General features: G+C 34.8%; 2 protein-coding genes, 3 non-coding genes and 1 pseudogene across 5 annotated transcripts; 1 reads left to right on the forward strand and 5 right to left on the reverse strand.

Moving 5' to 3' along the window:
- Nucleotides 1–1,842: 1,842 nt before the first annotated feature.
- On the reverse strand, nucleotides 1,843–5,125 carry LOC136227430 (calnexin homolog 1-like). The gene is made up of 6 exons (XM_066016094.1): nucleotides 4,897–5,125; nucleotides 4,740–4,809; nucleotides 2,761–3,887; nucleotides 2,605–2,676; nucleotides 2,409–2,522; nucleotides 1,843–2,312 (listed from the first exon to the last, which is right to left on the reverse strand). The coding sequence occupies exons 1-6, from the start codon at nucleotides 4,996–4,998 to the stop codon at nucleotides 2,133–2,135; spliced, it is 1,665 nt and encodes a 554-aa protein (XP_065872166.1). The 5' UTR covers nucleotides 4,999–5,125; the 3' UTR covers nucleotides 1,843–2,132.
- Nucleotides 5,126–13,191: 8,066 nt separating this feature from the next.
- On the reverse strand, nucleotides 13,192–13,273 carry TRNAS-UGA (transfer RNA serine (anticodon UGA)). Its single transcript has one exon. It is a non-coding gene; the product is annotated as a tRNA-Ser (tRNA).
- A 7,539-nt stretch (nucleotides 13,274–20,812) lies between these two features.
- Nucleotides 20,813–21,866, reverse strand: LOC136227443 (uncharacterized). The gene is made up of 2 exons (XM_066016114.1): nucleotides 21,729–21,866; nucleotides 20,813–21,646 (listed from the first exon to the last, which is right to left on the reverse strand). The coding sequence occupies exons 1-2, from the start codon at nucleotides 21,747–21,749 to the stop codon at nucleotides 21,152–21,154; spliced, it is 516 nt and encodes a 171-aa protein (XP_065872186.1). The 5' UTR covers nucleotides 21,750–21,866; the 3' UTR covers nucleotides 20,813–21,151.
- TRNAG-CCC (transfer RNA glycine (anticodon CCC)) lies at nucleotides 20,933–21,003 on the forward strand. The gene has a single exon. It is a non-coding gene; the product is annotated as a tRNA-Gly (tRNA).
- Nucleotides 21,867–22,895: 1,029 nt separating the features above from the next.
- On the reverse strand, nucleotides 22,896–24,107 carry LOC136217679 (pentatricopeptide repeat-containing protein At5g61800-like; annotated as a pseudogene).
- Nucleotides 24,108–24,173: 66 nt separating this feature from the next.
- On the reverse strand, nucleotides 24,174–24,255 carry TRNAS-AGA (transfer RNA serine (anticodon AGA)). Its single transcript has one exon. It is a non-coding gene; the product is annotated as a tRNA-Ser (tRNA).
- Nucleotides 24,256–24,809: the final 554 nt, after the last annotated feature.

Genomic DNA, 24,809 nt, shown 5'->3' on the forward strand with positions numbered 1-24,809 from the left:
AAGGTACCACTTTAAAAACTTTTAAACCACGTGGGTGTTGTTCGAAAATAGATGTAACCACAAGGTTTATTTTTGTACTTTTTCCTTTTTTTTAAATATTGTTTGTTTGAAGTAGATAAAGAAAAATTGGGTTTAAAATATTACCGTTGCCATTGTATACTTAAGTTAAAAACAACAAAGGTTTTTAGAAATAAAATAAAGGAGACGTGTTTCATAGGATGCTTGGAATACACGTGCCCGTTTAGGTCCTCATTTCTCCGTGTGTCATAACCTTTACCACGTTCCATAAATTTAAATAATCATATCCTTATTACTTCTGTTAGTAACACCATTCTATTTTTAAAAGAAGAAACACCGTTCGTAACAAAAGAGATAGTGTGTTACAAGCAACAAGCTTGTTACACTATAGGTTCTCTAAACATCGATTGAGTATTTCCAACAAATATATTATATTACGATGCATCAAATCGGTAATTTTAAGAGAATTCCAATCCGAGGGAGAAGGGAAGGACTCAGTTTTGGGGAAGGAAAACTACTTTAGTACGAGAACATGCTCTTCGATCGATAGAAAGAGGATCACTCTCGATTGGAATACCTCGAGAGAGTTTCACTCAAGGGTGCTACCGAAAGAGAGACTGGACCGCTTTTAGTGCTGTCTAGCAGCCTTAGACCATCTCTAGTGGTGGCCACTTGGTTGTTACTAAATGGATTAAGTAACAACCATCCACTAGAAAGCTTATTACTTTATTGTTGCAAAATAAAATTTGTTACTTCTACCGGTAACAAACAGTGTTCCATTCTTTAAAATTCACAATTCAGTAGTTTGAAGACCATGTCATGATGTAGGAACGCTGGATTTGGCGCGTTATGCGCCAGGCATGATCACTTTTGAGCTGTTTTTTTTTTATGGAAAACATACTAATTCATCCTTAGTTAATTACAGTTTCGATCCTCCCTATTAATTGATATTTTTTTTTATCTCATAATAATTTTAAAAACTACAACCACTCTAGTAGGATGTTACTTTAGCTTGTTACTAAATGCAATTAAGTCACAATGATCGTCACCAACCATTCTGGATCAACCATTATGGATGCTCTTACCTCTTCCGGACCAACCATTATGATGCTCTTATCCCTTCTGCCCCTGCCCCCGTATACTTTCAGTACAATAGTACCTGTTTTTGTCCTTTGAACATTTTGAAGGACCGCAAAAGTCCTTCCTCTACCTAAGAGGAGAGAAGCCACATGGATCTTCTTCTCCGAAGTTCATGGCAACCGAAGTATCTGGTCTTTCCTCTTACTCATCATTATCCTTCTTTTCCTTGTCTCCGATGGCCATTTCTTTGCTGACTTAAGAGTAGGCTCGCTAGCATTATCAGCAGCAGAATGCACGGCTCTTTCTGAAAAGCTGGATCCATCCTCTGAGCTTTATCTGAATCATCACAGCACAGCACAGGAGAACCTCGCATACGTTTTATATTATGTCAATGTTGCTATGCCTAGTTGTCTTCACCATTTAGGTCTAATTCCTGAATCCACTGGGCATCATCTACACGACTACACTGCAGTAATTATAGCCACTTTTTTTAGCATAATTTCAGTTTTAATCTAATGCCAGTGCTGGCAATTTGATTCTTATTTACATAGTGTATACAATTTATATGCGCCAAAAATGCAATAAAAGCCCCCGTAGTAGTAGAGTTACCAAACAAAAAGTGGTCGAAAATTAAGAATCCTACCTACAAGGTCTCAATTCCCCAAATCAAGTGATTTACTTCATTACATGTATAAATTAGCAAGGAAGTGACCGTCAAAATACTAAAATAAAAAATAAATCATAGAACTAAAATACTAATTCCGTTGTTCCATTTGTTATGTTGACCGTACATGAAAAGCAAATCTCAACTGGCCAAACTAATCTTTAATTTCGAGGCAGGAAAAGTAACTGTCTAAGCCTCACAAATAATAGTCATTTACACTCTTCATACAATTAACGTTCAAAACCAAGAGCCACAAAAAAGGGGGAAAAAGATGGGCAAGAATCCAGCCAGCAAGAGTGTAAGGTACCTAAAACTGAACCATCTACCAAAAGTGAAATTGACAAGGACTAGCCTTTCCCCATTTATCTTTCTAGTTTTCACGCCTGGATTGCCTTCTGCGAGGTGCTGCAGCAGCTCCTCCATCTTCCTTCTCTTCTTCTCCTACTTTCTCTTCCACCGCCGCTACTTTTTCTTCGCTACTTTCCCCCTTGTTGGAGGAAGAGGCAGCTACTGGTGCGGGTGCGGGTGTGGGCTTGCTCTCTACTTTCGCCTAAAAACAAATAGTAGCCAAATAGAATGAGACAAATTACCCCAAAATGATGCTGCAAACATATAAATTAGCCCAATTTGATAGTTCAGAACTTACTGGCTTCTTCCCACCAAAGAGAATCTTAAGAAGAACAGTGAAGAAAACCACTACGACAGAGATAAGTACACCAATTGTGAGGTTTGGTTGTTTCTCTGCCTTCTCAATAAGTTCCTGCATCAAATGCTAAAATTTCAGGAAACATTCACCAGAATACTTCTAAAGTTGTAAAGAGAAAGAGAATGTTATGTCTTACAATAATTTTTTCTTTCTGTCCACTTAAGAAAGGAATATCTGCAATCTGGTAGAGGACGTCAAACACCTTCTTCTGCAAAATTGAAACGAAGACTGATAAATATATATAGCAACAAATCACATGATGACAGAAAACTAAATCTGCATATCACAATACCTGGAAGCCAGCAAGACCATCTGATCCAGAAGCTGCATCCTCAGCCTTCTGTTTCTCTTTCTCAACATCAAACTTAGGCTTCCATGCTGTCTGCCTGATTGACTCTGCAACCTTCTCACTTTCTGCTATCAATATATTATCAAACAAAATCCCATCCTGCATTGTCCATATCTCAATTCCAACTGCAGCAATAGGCTCAAATTCTGGTCTGTGGAGCTCAAAGTAGCTGGGGTTAGGAATCTGCTGAGGCTTCCAGATACCCTTGTAATTGGGATTGTCGATAAGAGGAGCATGCCATTTTCCTTTGTAGGCTGGATTTCTTTTCATTGGCCTCTTCCATTCACCACAACCAGGTGCAACCTCGCATTTGGGGTTATCAACCTTTGGTGCCTCCCATTCACCATCTTCCTCATCATCCCAGTCTTCAGGTTTTGTAGCTTCAGGATCATCTATTTCCTCAGGTTCGTCATCCAACCATCCTTCAGGTTTCTCAGCTTCCTCATCTACAATCTCCATTGGTGCATCCTCATCCCAGTCCTCAGGCTTAACTGCATTAGGATCAGGAATTTTGGCTCTCTCATCCCAGTCCTCGGGCTTCTTATCATCTGGATCAGGGATTGTCTTGGGAGGAATTAGAGCAGGCTCAAAATCATCTGATGAAAGGAAATTTGCCTTCTTTTTCTCCTCTCCATCAACTAAAATTTGCAGTTCATTGTCAGATCCCAGAATGGCAGTGTATACATGAGTAAGTTTGTCTGATGGAACAGATGGAGGGAACTTGAGGTGATGTTCAACGTAATCACCACTCTTTGGGTTCTTGTGCTTTAGGATGAAGTGCACCTTGTTTGTGGCCCCACATTTGTCAGGTCCAAACATTATTGAATACGGAGCCTCGTTGTTAAATGACTTGGCTGTCCATCCAGCTTCCTGGGGGCGCAGATATTTCAGATATGCACCACCACATTCGAGCCCATTTTGGAAGCGAGTCTCAAATTGGAGGACGATGGTTCCATCCTTAAGACTTGCAGGTTTTTCAAGCTCTTTCACAATGGCATACTTCCTAGCCTTTTCACTCACTAGAAGACCATAATCATCATGACCCTCACTCTTTGAGTGCTTCCAGACACCTATATGACAAAAGAAACATCAAAATACATTTTCCAGCAACTCTTACTTCAACAGATAGCAAACAAACTCAGGAAAGAAAAGGCATACAATTGGCAAAAAAGAAGAAAAAAAGAGTATTCTCTTGAATAAATTAACCTAGATATAACCGAATAGACGATCACTGTTTTCTGAGAAAGACAAAATCATAGTATTGAAGTTCAACTGCACAAGTCCCAAGCTCACTAAACTGAAACTCAATGTCTGGGCCAAACACCCATCTTTCAAATGGCAACAACAACATGCTTGTAACAAAAATAGCATCAGATGGCTTGACATGTGCACGGATGCCTAGGATTTCCCATAAATAACAAATCCAAAATTAATTCATTAGATGTCTATGAATCACTTGCCAACTCCCATATTCTCTCTCATCCCTCCAAGCCTAATTATGATTTCCAGTGCTAGGCTAAGCACATATGAACATCCATTTATCAACAAAGTATAAAGGAATAAAGGAAGCATTGCCATGAATCACACGACAGATAAATTCATTCCACCGTACAAAGGCATGGAAATTAACCTATTCCTATTATGATATTAAAGCATGAAATCACCTTCTGCGTCATAGCACCTTCATTGCTAGGTATTGCACGAAAAATCAAATTCAGTTTAAAGATGGAAAAATAAAATAAAAAGAATAACAAAAGAAACCCCTCACAAATCAGCTCACACAAATCAGCTGCAGTAGCAACCATATGCACAACGATACCAAAAGACGTATAAAGTATATGTACATAAACATTCGAGAGAGATCACGATAATAACAGATGCACAAGGCATGGTAACATTGAGATCCGAACAAATTAACAAACCTTTGTACTCATCATTCTCAGAAACAATCCATCGCCCTTCAAATGCCTCCTCAAAGGACTCGTACAAGATCTACATCAAACAAATCACCAAATTATCAAACAAAACACACAAAAGTCTTATACACTAGAGAATTATATTAAAATAAATTTCAAATACCGTATCATCATCAGAGGCACAGAGCTGATTAAAGGAAATGAAAGCTACTAAGAGCACAGTAGCCAATCCCAGAGAGATGCGCTTTGCTTCTCCCATCTGCATCTATCTCCCTTGAACTCTCAAAACCCTAAGTGCGATTAAGACGACGGTGACTGATCTTGATCTGAAAATCCTTAACAAGATCGGGATTTGGAAACTACTAGATTTGATTTTCGGATGCTAAACATGGAGATGGGAGTATAGAGTACATATAGTGGTTTTAGAGATGTCTGGGAAAACTGCCGTCGTGTTGTTTCGACCAATCAAAATACGTGACACGTGAAATGAACCAATTATATTAAGCCACGTAGGAATGTCCAGCAATTCTGTGATGCGACTTAGGTAGAAAAATTTTGTATTAATATTTACGGGCTTGACCAGGTCTAACCATGGACTCTTTCTGTTCATGGAGAAAGCCCATTGGGCCGTCTCTTAGCCCATTCTTTAACTCCTTGGTTTAATCATTGAAAGTAATCCCAACAATCAAGCAAATGTTTAAGGGATAATTACTAATCTAACCCAATGAAGGACTCCACTTTACATATCTAACCCACTTTCCTTCCACTTTACCAAATTAGACAAATAAACCCATTTTGGACAAAACTACACTTGTTCTTATATAACAACCATCTCCTCTTTCCCTTTCATTTACTTTCACATTCTCACAGCAAAATTCATCAACTCAACCCAAGATCTAAAGACATCCATACCCCATTCAAGTTCATGTAAGTATCATTCCTTCATTTTTCATACACATTACTAGAAATACACAGTTGGTATTCGAATACATTTGCTTGAATCTTGACATTTTCCGATTCCGCCATTGTATCCCAATGTGTCGCATTCTGGTGCTCAAATGCGACACAGAGAATCAAATGCGACAAGAACTCGCATATACCTTGTCGCATTCAGAGTCATGTCGCATTTGCGGTCGCATTTGATGTCGCATTTGATGTAGCATGTCGCATTTGCGGTTGCATTTCGTTGTAGCATGTCGCATGTTTGTCGCATTTTGGTGTAGCATGTCGCATTTGAGTCGCATTTACATATGAATTGGCTTTATTATGTTTTTGATCACACGTCCATTGTAATGCTACCGGACATGATTTGGCCACCATATAATGCTACTGGATCGGTGTACTTTAATGGATCGGTCCACGGCGAATTCAAATACTTGCTAACCTTAGGAACCCGTTTACCTTTTCCATGTGCTGCTCCTCTACCTCTAACTTTGCCTCCACCTCGGGTTGGAACTATACCTCCTCGAGTATTTCCCTTATCTTCATCTTTCCCGGTCCCTCTACCTTTATCTTCTTTTGGAGCAACCACCTACAAAGGAAAAACATGGTAATGAATACTTCATCCTTGAAGCTGTAATTCAACATCTTGTCGCATTAAAGAGAAATGCGCTCCAATGCGACAAGCTATAGTGCAACATCTTGTCGCATTGGAGAGGAATGCGCTCCAATGCGACAAGCTATAGTGCAACATCTTGTCGCATTGAAGAGAAATGCGCTCCAATGCGACAAGCTATAGTGCAACATCTTGTCGCATTGGAGAGGAATGCGCTCCAATGCGACAAGCTGTAATGCAACATCTTGTCGCATTGGAGATGAATGCGCTCCAATGCGACAAGCTGTAATGCAACATCTTGTCGCATTAGAGCGCATTCCACAACAGAATGCGACCCAGAGATACGATATGTATAAATTCAACCAACTTGTACCTCTTACTGCAACTTTGGTACCACTTTCTCAGGCACAGAATCATCAAGATGGACAACCTCATCTACTTGCGCAACTTCCTCGGGCAGAGAATCGTCTAGTACGACAATAACATTCTCAACCTCCTCACCGCCCTTGGTCAAATCATCTTGAACCATAGCTGCCTCTTGTTCCTTTCCATCTTTCATCGGCTCCTCTTGGACCATGGCTACATCCTCCCGAACTTTACTGGTCTCAGCCTCCTCATTCTCCACATTAGCATTGGGTCGACCCATCGCCTTTAATTCTTTTATATCCCCCTCAATCAATGATACCCGTTCATCTAGGTTGCCCAACCTACTGTCGACCTTGCTAAATTGTCCCTTGCACCACCTATGATGCCTATCAAGCACATCCATTAGAACTTTTTGAAGTTGTTTTATCTCGGTCGTTTGTGACCGTGATGCAATGATATATCTATCAACTTCATCACCCCCTTCCTCACCACCCTTTTCATCATCACCTCCATCACCTCCATCACCCCCCTCTTCATCATCACCCTCCTCATCATCCCCCTCCTCCTCATCACCTTCCTCCTCCCCATCACCTTCCTCTTCCTCAGCTTCAACCTTCTCCTTACCTTTCTTTATTTGGGCAAATATTGCATCTATATCAGTTTCCCGTCCTTCAACATGGTCCACCAAATACGTGTACCAATCGAACTCTTTCTCTTCCTTCTCGACCACAAGACGCGCGTCTGGAGGATCAGCAACCTTACATTGCAAAAAAATAGCAATGTATTGGTAAACAAATACAAAATAAATTTAAACATACAAATCTCATTCCACTTACAGAAAACGTTTCTTTGACTACTTTGTTTGAGGGGACTATTCTCTGGGTCCATCTCAGCAAACGTGGAAGTGGGTTGCCACTTCTCATTATGTAATATGCATGAGTCACATTCCACAACTCAAGAATCAAAGTCTGCAAATAAGAGGTATCCCTTGATAAGAATTATAACATTGTCGCATTCCATTTGAATGCGCTCGAATGCGACAAGGTTAGCAACCCAATCTTGTCGCATTTGAGCGCATTCAACACTAAATGCGACACAGATGCAAATTTGGTAATCGCATTCGGGCGCATTCATACACCAAACATATATACACAAATCATACCTGGAATACGTGTGCAAATCCGATAAGTTGATATGGAACACGATTCCTATTTCCCGCTGCACTTGCCTCTAATTGCTTCAGTCTTTTGCTAATGGCCCAGTCCAAGAACCTATATGTCTCCTCCCAAGCCAACGTCCCCCATGGAAACTCATTAAACAGTCTTGGATAATCTGCAAGATCCAAAACCTAATCCTTTGCATGCCTCTCGTTAGCATTGTCCAATACATTCCAGAAGAGAAACCAGCAACCTTCATATCCAAATATTGACCAAAACATGTTTTCCTATACATTTCTAACTGCTTTTCACTCAAATACTTCTTTATCATGACCCCAGAATCAACATTAAACCTCACTGTTACTCGAGCATCCGAATTAACCGTCTTGGGATATTTGAAAATGGAACTATGTCTGCTCTTTTTAGATTCACTGGGATCATGTTGTAACAATTTTAAACATACACACATTAAATTCACTAACAAAACTGACATATTCTATGTATAAGTCTCACTTACAATCATGTCGCATTCGTCTGTGAATGCGCTCAAATGCGACAATGTTTAAGGGTGTAGATTGTCGCATTTGAGCGCATTTAGGTAATAAATGCGACAGTTTAATGAAATGGCTCGTCGCATTTGTCGCATTTAGGTAACAAATGCGACACTAGGTTCACGTATAATTCCTTGTCGCATTTGAACGCATTTAGGTAACAAATGCGACCATATTTACATACAGTTAACATACGAACGCATTCGAGCGCATTTAATATTCATTAATGGCGGTAACAACAGGGAAGAAGATGCATGCTTACCTTATGCTTCGTCCGTCCTTCCTCTTCGCTTGCCGTCGCCGCCGTCGCCTTCCGTTTTCTCGCCATAACTTCCGCGCGCAGTAGATGGAAACGGGAAATGAGCCGAGGTAGGAGATGAAAATAAAAATGAAAATGCAGAGAAGAACAACCCGGATTATATATAGTGATGAGTTCAAAACGTAAAATGCAGTTCAAACGAACTGAAACTGAAGAAGATGAACCACAATGAAGTTGAATGGGAAAGGTCAGGTGAGGAAGTCGAAGTGGAAGCAGCGGGAGGTAGGAGATGAACCTTCAAATTAAAATAAGGGTAGTTTTGTCCAAAATGGGTTTATTTGTCTAATTTGGTAAAATGGAAGAAATGTAGGTTAGATATGTAAAGTGGGGTCCTTCATTGGGTTAGATTAGTAATTATCCCAATGTTTAATTAATAATCATAAACTAATAAGCCATTCGTATTTTTATTTTAATTTTAATTTTTTTGATAAACATAAGCCATTCATAGTTGATAGGTTGTTTAACTAATGCATCAGTTCAGTTTGGTTTGGTATGATTATTTCTATTTTATTTTTTTATTTTCTTTTATTTTCAAAAACAGCAGTACATGAAATCGAAATAATAGTTAATTATTAATATATTGGGTTCTCATTTTACTAGTGATATATTGTAGTTTGTGAATGGTACGTAAATATAATTAAAATTTTACAAATAAATAAATGTTCGTAGCGGAAATGGACAGAATATAGGTTAAATGAGTAATTAGGGTTTAGACATATTAGGATTAAAACTTAGTTAGTGAATATAAATAGATAGATATACCTCCATTACTAGGGTGATCTTAAGATTTTGGTGGTTTATGGGTGAAGTAGCAAATGAGAGCTCTAATAAATAAGTATAAATAAAAAAACTAAAGTCGGAAAATCAAATATGTAAAAAAAATGGCTTGAAAATTAAACTTGTTTTATTGCATTTAACAAAGTATCTAATAAAAACATCTATTTTGATATGAGAAAACAAAAAACATTTTATAAAAATGTTATTTTTGGGCTCCTCCCTCCATTGGATCGTAAATGTGTACTGTAGTTATTTAGACATGGAATTATTGTCGCTGCGTCTTTTAAGATTTAATTTCTATATTTTTTATAAAAATGTTATTTTGGACCCTTTCCTCTATTAGACTTTAGGCAGGTGCCAATGATCCTACTTTTTTTTTTGGTAGGAAGGGAAAGGAAAACAAACAAAAACAAAAAACCTAACCCGGGATCAGTCTAGGAAGGCTGACCCCAACCCTATCCTCAAGAAGAGTAGACAAGAGAAAAGAAGGAGGAACAGAAAGGGTAGAAACACCTAACATCCCCCCATGCCCAGCAGCAGCCAAGCGATCCGCCACGCGGTTTTGCTCCCTGAAAATATGGGAGAAACTAAGAACTTCAAAGGCAGGACGGAGCCTCAAAATAGCTTTGATAAGATTCCGGCTGCTCATGCAAAGGGCCTGGCAATCAGAGATCCTGTTGATAGCCACCAAATTATCAGATTCCACCAAAAGCCTCTTAATACCCATGCGAATGGCCAGTTTAATTCCTGACAGAATACCCCAGAGCTCTGCAGAAAAGGACGAGCCCATCCCCAAGTTGTGAGTAAACCCAGCCAGCCAAGCGCCACTAGCATCCCGAAGAACTCCTCCAGCAGCAATTCTACCATCACTAAGGCAGGAGCCATCCGTATTCAGCTTCACAATCCCTTCTTTAGGGCTATTCCAACCAATCAAATGGACCACTTTATCTGGGGAAGGTCTAACAAGGGGCTCTCCTTCAAAGCTATCTAAAATAACCGAGAGCTTTTTTGAGAAGTAACCAAGTACGTCAGGGATAGGGGTAATCTTCTCAGCAAATAACTCTTCATTCCTCCATTTCCAAATTTGGTGACAGATAATAGCGAAGAAAATGTCACCATGATCCATATCGGCTAATAACTTTCCACTTGCTCCCTTTGAGAACCAGTCAACTTCAGCATGAGCCATAAAGGACGGGAGGAAGTGGATAGGAAGAACCTTACTCCAAATCACTCTACTTTTGGGGCAGTCCCTAAGAGCATGGCACAAGGTTTCAACATGGCCACTGCACCTACTGCAAGCGCCCGAATCCGCCAAGTGCCTTCTATGTCTTTCCGCATTAGTGAGCAACCTAATTCATATGTTGAGAGAAGAGCTCTGTGACCTCTTCTTTCTTCTACCTACACTGTTTCTCTGATCAGTCTCAACGACCACTCTTAGTTCGTGGATTTATCATATCTTCCACCGATTAATCCCGATGTAGTTGATTCGTGACCGATAATATAAAGATCGTGGTTTGCATTTTTCTGTTGTCCCTTCGCTGCAATCGACTCAATGAGTTTCTACGCTATCAGAGTAACCTGATAACCCACATTTGTATTCGTTTATGTATGTGATATAAACTTTCATTAATATCAAAGCCGAGATCTTGTGCAAATCACAATTAAGTGAGCGAAGGAGAAGGGGAAGAAGTTTCCGCCTTTTATAAAAGCTAATATGGGCTCTAGAACATCATTTTGGATATAGGTGTGAAACCTCTTGCTTAAATAAAGAAATGCAGATGATGTACACACTTATAATGGATTATGGAAGCAAATGAATGTAAATAATACTAGTAAAGGGGAGAAAGGAAACATAAATATGCTAGCTTCTCAATATATTAAAGGTCAAACTTTATTTATAAATATAAGAGCTATTGGGAGAACATGGAAGGTAAAAGCACTTAAGGAGTAAAAATGTAAAATGCTGAAAAAAAGTAGCAAATATATATCTATCTATACTACATATAATAGCGGAAGCAGAAAGAATTTGTAAGATGTGTTTTAGAGGCATTTTTACATAATTAGCATCGTAGGAGAAAATATACAAATTTAAGGGTTAGGCTATGCTTCCTTTGTTTTTGACAAAGTAAGCCTTACTTTGTTTTTACCACCATTGGATGAATTTACTTTGTGAAAGTCTATCATCATCCAATGGTAAAAAAACAAAAGTAAGCTTTACTTTGTCAAAAACAAAGTAGCTATATTAACAGTAAATTAAGAAATTGAAATATCATAACTACTATATTAATATCATAAATATTATTTCGGTTTTATCATTAAAATAAAAATTATGCTTTATTCATCGTTTAGCGAATAGGCCTAGGGTCGCACACCAAATGGCAAGGCGGGCTTATTCCAATGCTAATGATAGTTTTTTCAGTGTACTGCCAACATGGCTAGCAAATATTATTCGTGAGGACGCCAGTCCTATTATTTAATTAAGTTGCAATTTTAGTTAAAAAAAGGATATAAAAGGAGTAACTAATAAGTGTAAAAGTTGTAAAACTGAATCTGTTGGTTTGGTTAGCCGATATTTTCGGTATGGGTTACCGAATTTGGTCCGTTTATCAATTTAACCGGTTTTTCCCACTTCTAATGTTATTACATAATCCATAAAGTTAAGGCTTTCATGGTGAATAAAAATGTAACCCTCTTTATTTTTTCTTATGTGTCAGTCCAAGTCCGACATGTCATTTACGTGTCAATTCTTTCGATTTTTTCAAGACACATAAAATACACATTCTCATGCAAATTATTATTTTTTTCAACCGATGGATTAATTAACTTTATTTTAAATAAGTTGAGAAGGTTACCGACACATTTTAAAAGTTCAGGGCCAATAAATTTTTTTAGACAAAGTCAGATGATGAATGATATATTAAGCAGTTAAAAAAATGGATTTGACACGTTTGATTTTTTCAAGACACTTATAATACATTCTCATGCAAATTACTTTTTTTTTTTTTTGCAATTGAAAGATTAATTGACTTTATTTTAAGTAAGTTGAGAAGGTTACCGACACATTTTAAAAGTTCAGGGGCCAATTAAATTGTTTAGACAAATTCAGAGGGTGAATGATACATTAAGCAGTTAAAAAAAATGGATTTGACAGATTTGATTTTTTCAAGATACGTATAATACACATTCTCATACAAATTACTTTTTTTTTTGTAACCGATTGATTAATTGACTTTATTTTAAGCAAGTTGAGAAAGTTATCAATACATTTTAAAAATTTAGGATCACTGATGGATTAATTGACTTTACATATTTTTAAAATTTTAGGACCAAATGTTGCAAAGTTTAAAAATATAGAGTCAAAAGTTGTAAAAATTAAATTAAAAAAGAAAATAAAAATAAATAAACGACTAAAATCCAGGGTAAAAAGTTGTAAAGTTTAAATTAAAAAAGTAAATAAAAATAGATAAATGATTTCATCGACAACAGGTTCGAATAAGTTGAGAAAGTTATCAATACATTTTAAAATTTTAGGATAAAAAATGATGGATGAATTGACTTTATTTTAAGTAAGTTGAAAATATTATTGATATATTTTAAAATTTTAGGGTCAAAAGATGCAAAGTTTAACAATATAGAGTCAAAAGTTGTAAAAGTTAAATTAAAAAAGAAAATAAATGACTAAAATCTAGGGTCAAAAGTTGTAAAGTTTAAATTAAAAATAAATAAATGATTTCATCGACAGCAGGGTTCGAACCTGCGCGGGCAAAGCCCAACAGATTTCAAGTCTGTCTACTTAACCACTCGGACATATCGACCTGATTGATATGGTTCTAAAGTATTTAATTATTTATTGGTTCACCTATACGCTTGGAGCTTTACTTCAATATATGCATATTAATGCAAATATGCGATGTCAACCTTAATAAGTTCGTTAAACTTATCACGGATAAACAGATTTGCCCCTATATCAAATAAAGACATAAATATATCCTTAAACTTTTCAAATTACAGCAAAAATACCATAATTTAAATGATATGCTTATTTGGCCTAACACTGTTAGTCTAGTTGTATTAATAGATTCATACCAAAGCATCTTCTCCAAAGTAGCATTAGAAAATATACACCGAGCTCTCTCGATGATTGTCTTGTTTATGCGTTTAACAACATCGTTCTGTTGTGCTCCCTAAGTGCATGTGCAGTAATCATTCCTTCATTCTCACTGAGTTGATTAACAGAAACAATTCAAGACCACATTCAGTTTCGAGACATTTGATTTATATTCTAGTTTGTTTCTCAATCATGGTTTTCCACAGTTTGAACCTTTCAAACACATCATTCTTATTTACAAGAAATAAAATCCATATTTTTCTAAAATAATCATCGATAAAGGTTAATATGTACCTCACACTGTCAATGGGTGAATTCCTTGATGGACCGTACCGATCCAAATGAATGTAATCTAAAGGCTCCTTTCAATTACGTATGTGAGTACCAAAACTTGCCTGCATATGCTTTCAAGAAACACAATGCTCACAGAACTCAAATTAGTAATCTTTTAACTTCCCAACAAACCTCTTCGACATAGCTCTACCATGCCTTTCTCACTCATACGTCTAAGTTTCAAGTTTCATAATTTGGAGGCATCATGATCAGATAAACTAGATGAAACAAATGTTGAACCTATAACGATCTTTCCAATAAGCACATACAAACAACCCCCCCCCCCCCCTCCATGGTGCCTTCATTAGAATAAGTGCTCCAAAAGACACTTCTTGTACTTATCTACAAACCAGAAATTGCACCATTTATTATTAAGAGTGTTCAAAAAAATTATTTTCCGCATATCAGGAACATAATGAACATCTGTTAGTGTTCTTACAATATCATCATACATACACAACTTAACTGTCTCAATACCAACTTAATTGTCTCAATACCATGAATTTTATGTGCAACATCATTATCCGTCAAAACAATACCACCAGTAATCAAATTCAATGAAGAAAATATCTCCTTATAAGGATATATGCATTATAAACGCACATAATCGAGTACCCAATCAGATTCAAATATATCCCTTTTTCCCGATGATAATAAAAGCATCCCCATCACTATCCCCGTCACTAACACTAGTTTGTGCAATATTTTCAACATTTTTATCCTTCTCATTTATTTGATTCCTATTAAAAAAAATTGGCTTTTATATGCATATTTTTGTTGTAAAATGACAAATTAGGTTTTTGTGAGACCTAAATTTAAATTTACATTTTTCTTTGCCACGAACTATACCTTTATCAAAAATTCTTTCACGAACTACAAGACCGTCACCCACAAACTCATATTTTTTTTGTCAACTGGGTATCTATTAGTTCCCATTATAACACAATAATTTTAATTTCTTCAAAGATATATACACTAAAATCTTCCATATGACTGTGACAACGAGCATAACAAAGTAATAGCTAAATCCTCAAGAGATTTTTTAGTCTACTTTTCAACATATAAGTTGATATATTATCGATTTTTTCATGTACAACAGCTCCAATTTCCAAATCCTAACTAAATTATCTCCATGATGATTTTTTAGTCTACTTTTCAATATAAGTCGAGACATTACCGATTTTGTCTTGTATAACAACTCCAATTTCAGTCAAACCCTAACTGAACTGTCTCTTTGACGACCTCCCTCGGAACCTCATTCGAGAGACATATTTAAAATGTCTTTTTTTTATCAAGTTACTTATACTGCTCCTTCGTTATAAAAGTAAATTTATTTTCAATTCCTTCAAGCGCATCCTCTTAGGGGTGTCAACATGGGTCATGACCCGATAACACGACCCACGTAACCTGCAAACTAAACGAATTAGGGTTGAGCCTTAATGGGTTTGAGTCATAAACAGGTCAAATGGGTCGACACGCTGAACTCGTTTATGAAACGGGTCGGTTTGTGGGTTGACCTGTGAATTAATTGCAACCCGTGTAATTTTAAACATGTTGGTGGGTCATGTCGACCTGACCCATATAACTCGTTTGACCCGTATATGATTGTAAATATTATATATTGTTATGGGTAAGATAGTAATTGTTACTAATATATATATATATATATATATACACTAAAACCTAATTCAAAAACCTAACACATTTAAGAGATAGAGACTGCCTGTCGATTGCTCTTTTCTTCTCAAACTCCTTCGATCGTGATTTGTGATCTACATGTCTTTCTTCTCAAATCCATTAGGTATCTATACTATAATTTGTTTCTTAATTTGAATAATTTTTTGTTTGATTAATATGCTTTTTATTTTCCCTTTCTCTCTTCTTTCTTTATGATAAATCAATAATGAACTTGTATAAGTTATAACCATCTTTTTTGTTTGAATCAATTTGAATAATAATTTGTTTGTTTTTTTTATGTAATACCTAATTTTTTTTTGGATCGAATGAGAATGAGTTTTGACTCATTTCCAGTAATTTGATAATCGACAAGAACACGAATAATACTTGTATTTTTAAGTGGACCATCCATATATTATTAAAAGGAAAAACAGAAACCCCAATAAGATTTTTCTAATTATAAGAACCTGCATCTTTGGTTCATAAGTCATGATTATATCCAAAAATTAATAAAATCGCAAGATTAGATGACTCACAATAAAAAAAACAAAACCATAACCGTTAAGCTTAGAATAGATTACATTTTTCTTCATTACATTTAAACCACAAAAACTTGCAATTGTGTATTATATGATCTACATATAAAGCCAGACAACTTAAATTAATGTGAACCGACTCAATTCTAATTTTTTCGAAGTTTTTATTTAACTTCAGACAAATTACAATATTTTATGGTTCAAACAACGTATTTATTTTGTTTTTTTTTCCTATAATTAGATTAGGATTAAGTTGTAGCCACTATTGGAATAGAATTGAAATTTCCATTACTCGTTTTAGACAAATTGCTAATTACATTTTTATTGTTTATGTTGTTTGAAAAAGTTTAGACAAATTATAATATTTATGCTAAATAGATTTCCATGACTCTTTCAATTTATTGTACTGTTGTGCAAAATCAGATGACTAGTACTACAGAAATTGGTTCGATTAAAATTGAAAGTGGAGCTAGATGATTAGAAGATAATACATTGATACCACCAATGATGATGATGATAACGAGAATGTCATGGAGCTAGATGAATCAAAGATGTCAATTACAAAGCAAAACGGAAAGAGGAGTAGACGATGGTATTCAGCGATGTGGAATCACTTTGAACGTATTGTGGGAAATGAAAAGAGACGAACTGCAAAATGCAAAGGTTGTGGGAAAACATACAAGGTTGATGGCACTTATGGAACATGTAACGTGTCACGACATTTATTGAAGTATCCTAGAAAAGATAAAAGAGATATTGGTCAAACTATTATATCTATGAGTGATGGATCGTTGGTGCAAACAAAGTTTGATGTTAATGAATTTAGAGAGTTGGTTCTTGAAGACTCCAACCAAAGGGAAAGGTTCAGTTACCTACCTCAGTAGCGCACCCCTAACCCTACGCTTTGGCTACTTTGGCTTTATTGCTTTCACTAGGTCTAGCTATTATTAAACATGATTTGCCTTTTCATTTTGTTACATGGCATGGAATCAAGAAACTTTTAGGTATTTTAAACCTGATCTGAATTTAGTTTTAAGGAATACTTGCAAAGCTGATTGCATGAAAATATACAGCAGAGAGAAAAATGTGGTCAAATCTTTGTTGGAGTCTACTTCTAGTAGGATATGGTCACTTCTGATTGTTGGTCTTTTATTATAACTAATGTGTATATTTGTTTGACTGGACATTTTATTGATAAAAATTGGAATATCCAAAAAAGAATTATGAACTTTTTGCGTCCTCCACATAATGGTGTAGCTTTGTGTGAAAAGATTCACAATTTATTGTGTAGTTGGAAATTGATAGCAGAATTTTTTCTCTCACTTTGGATAATGCAAGTGCCAATGCTACATGTGTTGAATTGCTGATAAATTTGTTGAATAGCAAGGGTAGTCTTTTGAATCATGAATATTTTTTTCATATAAGATGTTTTTTTCACATTTTAAATTTGATAGTTTTTCGACCAAAAAAAATTTGATAGTTCAAGATGGGTTGAAAGAATCGATGATTCAATTGTAAAGGTTAGAGAAAGCATAAAGTATGTTAAGGGGTCTCAAGCTAGAAATGTCAAGTTTTTAGAATGTGTTAGTCTTGCACTCTAGATTCCAAAAAAGGTCTCAGACAAGATGTCCCCATAAGATGGAATTTAACTTTTATGATGCTTGACAGTGCTCTATATTATCAAAATGCTTTTGTTCATCTTAAATTAACTTATTGTAATTTCAAACGCTGTCCTTCAGTGAATGGGTTAAGGTTGAAAAGATTTGCAAAGTTCTTTGAGTTTTTAATGATATCACTTGTCTTTTTTTGGGCTCCAAATATGTCACTACAAATTTGTACTTCCCTTTGTTGTTTACTGCTCATTTAACTTTGAAAGAGAGCATGGATAATGAAGATTCCTATATAGTTCCATGTCAATCAACACGATGGTGAAGTTTAAAAAATATTGGAGTGCATATAGCAGAATTATGGCCATTGATTTTGGATCCTAGGTACAAGATAGGTTTTGTTGAGTATTATTATTATAAGAAGCTTTATGGTGATGATGGTTAATTGAAGCAAGACAAGTTAGGAGTGGCTTGTAGTCTGAGTATGAAAATCTTCAAATATGGAAAATGTTTGTAGATCAAGTGGTGAAATCACAATTCAATATTGGATCAGAATGCTTTTTTGTTTATTACTTTACACTCGGGGAAGGTACGCTTTAGTTTGACCCTGAACTCTTATTCATTTCATTTTCATTTTTTAAATTTCTCAATAGGTATTTATAAATATAATTTTGATGAGTTTTTTTTATAATTCACATAGGAATTTGATTCAATATGTATTTATGAATATAATTTGATGGTTTTTTTATAATTCATATAGGAATTTGATTCCTTAGATGTTGCTGAATTTACTCCTCAAAAGTCTCAGTTGGATTTGTATCTTGATGAGTCAAGAATGGATAGAAAATCAATTCAGACATATTGGCTTATTTGTTACCAAAAAGACATATTGGCTTATTTGAAAGCAAACCAATATAGGTACCCTCAAATTGCAGTCTTAGTTGGAGATCTACTAGCTATTCCAATTACAACTGTAGCTTCTGAAAGTGCATTTAGCAACAGTGGAAGAGTTCGGAGTGCATTAAAATCTAATGTTGTGGAAGCATTGCTATGTGCTAAAGACTGGCTTTATGTTTCACGTGGAGTTGATGGCATAATCTTTTTATAAAACTTATTTATTTTGTAGTTATTTAATTATTTTCTAATAAATTATTTTTTTGTTTTAGGTGTGGAAGAAAACAACATGGAGATTGAAGAACTTGAAAAGAAAATCATGGAATTACACTTGAGATCCAACAAATTGCAAGCTAATCAACAAGATGCCAATTTTGTTGTGTTAAGTTGAATTAAAGATGTCAATTTTGTTATTTTGAGTTGAATGGAATCTGATTTTGATACAATATGATTTTATTGTTCTTTTAATATACAATGTGTTTTTATTTTATGTTTTTTTTACTAGTTTATTTTGATATTTATTAGATATTGTACATTGTAATTAACAGTCTATTAATTTATTTAAATATAATTTTGTTATAATACATTAATGGGTTGACGAGTCATACAATCTATTTAAGAGATTTTGATATAGCAGATTAATGAGTCAAACGAGTTATGTTAATTTTTTAATCATATTTTTATTAATTTAAGTAAACGAATTATCTAGGTCTTGTATCAACCTATTTAATAAACAAGTTGTGTTGTGTCAACCCATTTATTAAACGGATTGTATTAAAATTGATTAAACAGATCACCTAAACAGATCGACATGATCCATTTTCGATCTACAAAACCCATATTGACACCCCTAATCCTCTTATCCATTTTGAACGAACATACATACCATAGATATAATACACATCTTCTATCCATCTACCGAAATTCATTGATCTATTTAATTTTTCAATATCAAATTATAGACAAAATCATGTCTAATAAATAAATAATTTTATGGACAAATTATGTCTAATAAATAAATAAAGCATCAAAAACTAAACATTCTACATACCACTAGAAGATAAATACCAACTTATATAAATAGACATTCTGCATACCACTAGAAGATAAATACCAACTTATATAAATAGATTTGAACAATATGTAAGTTAATTGAACAATTAAAAAGTAAATAACATAAATAATATAATGGTTCTATAAGAGAAAAAGAAACTTTTACTATTATAACAATCTAACAAACTTAAAAAAAATATACACAAATTACAAAAAAAATATATATATATGGTAACCTAACAAACTTAAAAAATATATATACCAATTACAAAAATAAATATATACCAATTACAAAAAAAAAACACAATGGTAGTCTAACAAACTTAAAAAAATATACCAATTACACAAAAAAAAAAAAAAAAAAAATTCTTAGTTGAACTCTCATTTCTTAAGGACCAAAGAAATGGACCAATATTTACTGTGTTAATGTCACGATATTTACAATTAAAAAATATTTTTTCTATTTTTTAAATAGAGTTAATTATTTACTATTTACAGTTGAAAAAAAAATTAAAAAAAAAAGCCTTTTTCCTAACCAAAACACACAAAACATTCATTTTCAACATTAAAAACTAATAGAAAAAAAAAAAAAACACTAAATCTCAATATCTCAAATAATTTTTGATATAAAATAATTAAATGAGTTAACAAAAACCTTTTAACTATCAAATAATTTTAATATCAAACAAACACTAACTTTCAAATATCAAAATAGCAATATTTAATATCAAACAAAAATTATTACTAGAGTAAATACTCTTAACTTTTAGATATCAAATAATTATTTGAAATAATAAAATTATTGCTCATAAATGATTAATAATTAATCCCTCCCAACTTATTAATCATCATTTCAGATATCAAATAATTATATTTGAAATAACAAAATTATTACTCATTTTATGATAAATAATTTATGATAAATAATTAATCCCTCCATTTTTTTTAAATCAATAATCCCTCCAATTTATTAAAATTAATTATTAATCCAATTAATACCCAAAATTAATTTTACATAATGTAATTTTATTCCTGATACTGTTCTTGATTTGCTTAATAGCCGCATAATTTTCACTATGTTATGAAGAAAATAACAACAAATATCTTAAAAATAGGAATCTAAATTATAAAAAATAACAAAAAAAATGAAGAAAATACAAATTTTTATTGAAAACTTGTTAAACAATAATCATAACTAGAATACAGCCACTCAACTAAACAACATAATTAGATATTAGCAAATGTATTAGAACTCTGGACATAGGAGCGCATCTGGTGTAGTGGTATCATAGTACCCTCCCACGGTACTGACCAGGGTTCGATTCCCTGGATGCGCACTTTTTTTTCTTCTTCCAGAAATTGTTTTATTCTATTTACACGATAGAAAAACACCTACATTCAAGATCATTTTATCATTTTTTTAGGCAAATAAACAGTACAGAATGTAGGAAAAGCCATAACAAGGACAAACTCCAGAAAAACGTTTCATGTGGAAAGGCTAAAACAATCAGTGAGCTTTAGGATCCACTCCGACGGACTTGAGAGTCTCAACATGAGGCTGATGAGCAAACGCATCTCCATGAACAGTATTAGGCATATAGCTGAGACGTTCTCAAATTCCTGAATATGAGCGATTTTCCTGAACAATGATTTCTTCAAAAACTTATCAGCTTCATCCACTACTCGATCTGGATCTTCAACCTCCGGTACTGTTTCTCTTACCTTCTTCTTCACCCTAACATTTGGGGAATAGAGTATTTGATGCTTCGCAGTGAATAGACCTAAAGACACTGATATTGCTATCATTCCTATGGCTACATAAACCGGCACGAAGTCTCCTTTCACTCCTCCTTTCTTTGTCTGCTGCTGATGATGATGCAAATCAGCTGTTGGCGTATACGATGCCGTTTTAGGAGAGGTTGCTGTTGTATATGTTGCTGAGTTTCCTTTCAAATGACGCGCCATGGATTTGAAGGAATTCTGGATTGATTTTGAATGTTAAGAAACTTTTTCAAGGGGGAAATAAGGAAATGAAAGAGAGAGAGATTATTAGAGTACTTACCAGTGAATGTCTGAGAGCCATTATTGGATTTGGTTAACGATGTGGTGAATTATGATAGGGAAATTGGAGATTGGAAATGTGCAGTCTCGTTAAAATGTTGATTTCAGTTGAAGACATGGGTCTTTTGCTATTTATATTTGAGGCGGTGATGGATTGAAGTTACAGAGAAGAGGAGAGGATTCTGGAGGCACCGAGCAAAAGACACTTGTCAAAATCAGCAGTTGACAGATACAACCTAGAAGCCTCAGGAAGAGGCACGTCTTGTCCTGCAAACATCATATTTGTTTTTTCTTTTGAAAGAAAAATGTTATGCTGTAAATTTTTCTCCAACTTTGGACAGTGGACACTGATATCCATATCGTAGTTTTATTACTTTGTAAAATTATATTTTTCATTTTTTTTTGTCAGGATATTTTTTATATTTCTAAAACGTTGAGTAATTCAGCCAAAGTTTGGAATGCAAAGGGCAGTGGAGATTGAATTTGGACAGGTTCGGTTAGTTTCTTAATGTCTTTTGGAACAAATTTTATAAATTTTGATTAGTGTTGTATAAATGCATAACATGTAATTAGTGTATGAAATAAAAAAAAATCTATAACAAACTCTTCATAAGTTTAAAATATTAAAGAAAACAATCACACGATCATATCCAAAATCCAAAAATAAAAATAGCTACTAGTGAAAGGAAAATACATATTCATAAATCGTAAATTAGTTTGTTGTCTGCGTTATTATGTTTGAACAATACCTATTAGTATCACTGGAACTAACTGGAGATTCATATGTAAGTGATATTTGTGAACTTGAAATAGGATTCATGATACAGTTGTTCTTTCTCAAAACCCAATTTTATTGTTAAAGGTATAAACAGCAAGGCTTTTTTTAGTGTCATTTTTTTTTTTTTTTTTGCAAATTGTGAATTGTAATAAAAAAAACTAATAATATTTAATGAAATAAAACTTAAAAATAATGAAATATATATACATATATAACTAAATATATAGAAAGTAAAAAAGATAGAGTTTGTTGGTGAGTTTACAAGTCAAACCTTATAAAGAAGTTTTGGTTCAAGCTCGCTAGTGCTAGTGCTAGTGCTCGAGCTGAGGTTTAACTGAACTTTGACCGAGTCATGTTTACATTGATAAAATCAATTAAATGGGACCTGAATTCAAAGAGAATGTTTGCTTCTCCTTTTGAAGCTTTTATTTATTATTTTGTTCCAACGGACAAACATATACACTATTATAGCTTGATTCAGTTGGATGGGGTTATGCACGAATTTGTTGCTGGGATAGCTCAGACCACTTTTTGAATGCAAGCTATCCCCAGCAACTCCATCCAACTGAACCAAGCTATAACCAACATTCTTCTTCACAATCCTATTCCCACTCATCAGTCTCCTAATCTTAATTACATCTTCCCATCTCTCTGCATCAGCACAAACATTAGCCAAAATCGAATACTCGCCGCCATCTTCAGACTTTAACTTCATCACTTCCTTTGCTGCTTTATCAGCCATTTCAACATTCCCATGTATCCTACAACCTCCGAGCAGACCACTCCACATAAACATATCACTACCATTAGGCAACTTCTTTATCATCTCCACTGCTTCCTTGATCAACCCAGCCCCTGCCCTAGCAAATCAGCCATGTATCCGTAGTGTTTGAGCTCTCGAGGGACGTTGCAGAATGATTCCATCTCATTAAAGAGCTTCCTGGCTTCATCTACTAAACCACCATGGCTCATCCAACTAAAACACCTAAAAAGCTTACAACATCAGGTTTGATTCTGACCTCTGTCATTCTGGAGAAATAATTTAGTAATAACTTGCCATCACCGTGCATTCCAATGCCAATTAGAATGGCATTCCATGTGATCAAACTTCTATCAGGGCTCAATTCAAAGATCTCTAAAGCGCTAAGGCACCCACACTTGGCATAAAAATCAACACCCAAAGTAATCCATTTTTATCCTATTCTTTTCAATATAATCATGGATTTGTTTTCCTCTTTCCAATTCACCTAGCTGTGCACAAGCAGAAAGAGTAGACACCAAAGCAAAATTATCAGGTTTGACCTCTAAATCTGTCATATGATTGAATAATTCAACTGCCTCCTTACAATAGCCACCATGGGCATACCCAGCAATAAGAGTACCCCACGACACGACACAGAATCTCGCACACGCATTTGATCAAACACCTCCCGTGCTTGGATAACATCACCAGCTTTAACAAACCCACTAAATTAACGCATTGTAAGAAACCACATCCGTATCAGGACTTTTCTCAAACACCTGATAAGCATCATTCAAACAATCGGATATTGAATTCAAACGGATCAAATAATTGCTAACGTACAAATCTGAAACAAGCAGCTAATGGCATCTCATCCTCTGCAACCTTGAAGGTTGAGGATGATCAAGTACGGGGAGAAAAAAAAACGTGAACGGCAGGATTCGAACCTGCGCGGGCAGAGCCCACATGATTTCTAGTCATGCCCGATAACCACTCCGGCACGTCCACCTTCCTGGAGTCAGTCGGAAAGGTACAGATACTAGGCATGACGCTTCCTTCCATGAAATTGGGTGATATCGGGGGTAGTAAAACCCCGCGATATAATATCTTTTCATTATTTGACTACTCATTTCAATTGGGTAATATACTAGGTTGTGGTATATGTTCAAAGTAATTACAAGATTTGGGTAAATGCTATATATTTTACATTTTTTGGGCAATAGATAGAAATTTCGGTCTGTGGCAAACTATGTTGCATCGAAACTCTTCTTCGTTAGTGTTTCGTGTCCATTTTTGTTTTCGATTTCATTACCGTTTTTTAGCTATTTTTTCTTTAAAATAACATTTCCCGATATCTGTTTAATTTCGTGCAACATAGGTGGCAAATAATATGCTTCAGGTTGAATGCGGGCTAGACTCTCATGACATTCGTGTTTAGAAGCTTTCTGCAAACGACAATTTTGATATTAGAACTTTTTATAATTCGTTGGTCCAAAATAGTGATTATCTTATTTGGTGTAATTCATTTAGAAATAATTTATTTTCCCATCTCGTTCGTTTGT

Source organism: Euphorbia lathyris, chromosome 1 (assembly GCF_963576675.1).
Source record: "Euphorbia lathyris chromosome 1, ddEupLath1.1, whole genome shotgun sequence".
NCBI lineage: Eukaryota > Viridiplantae > Streptophyta > Magnoliopsida > Malpighiales > Euphorbiaceae > Euphorbia > Euphorbia lathyris.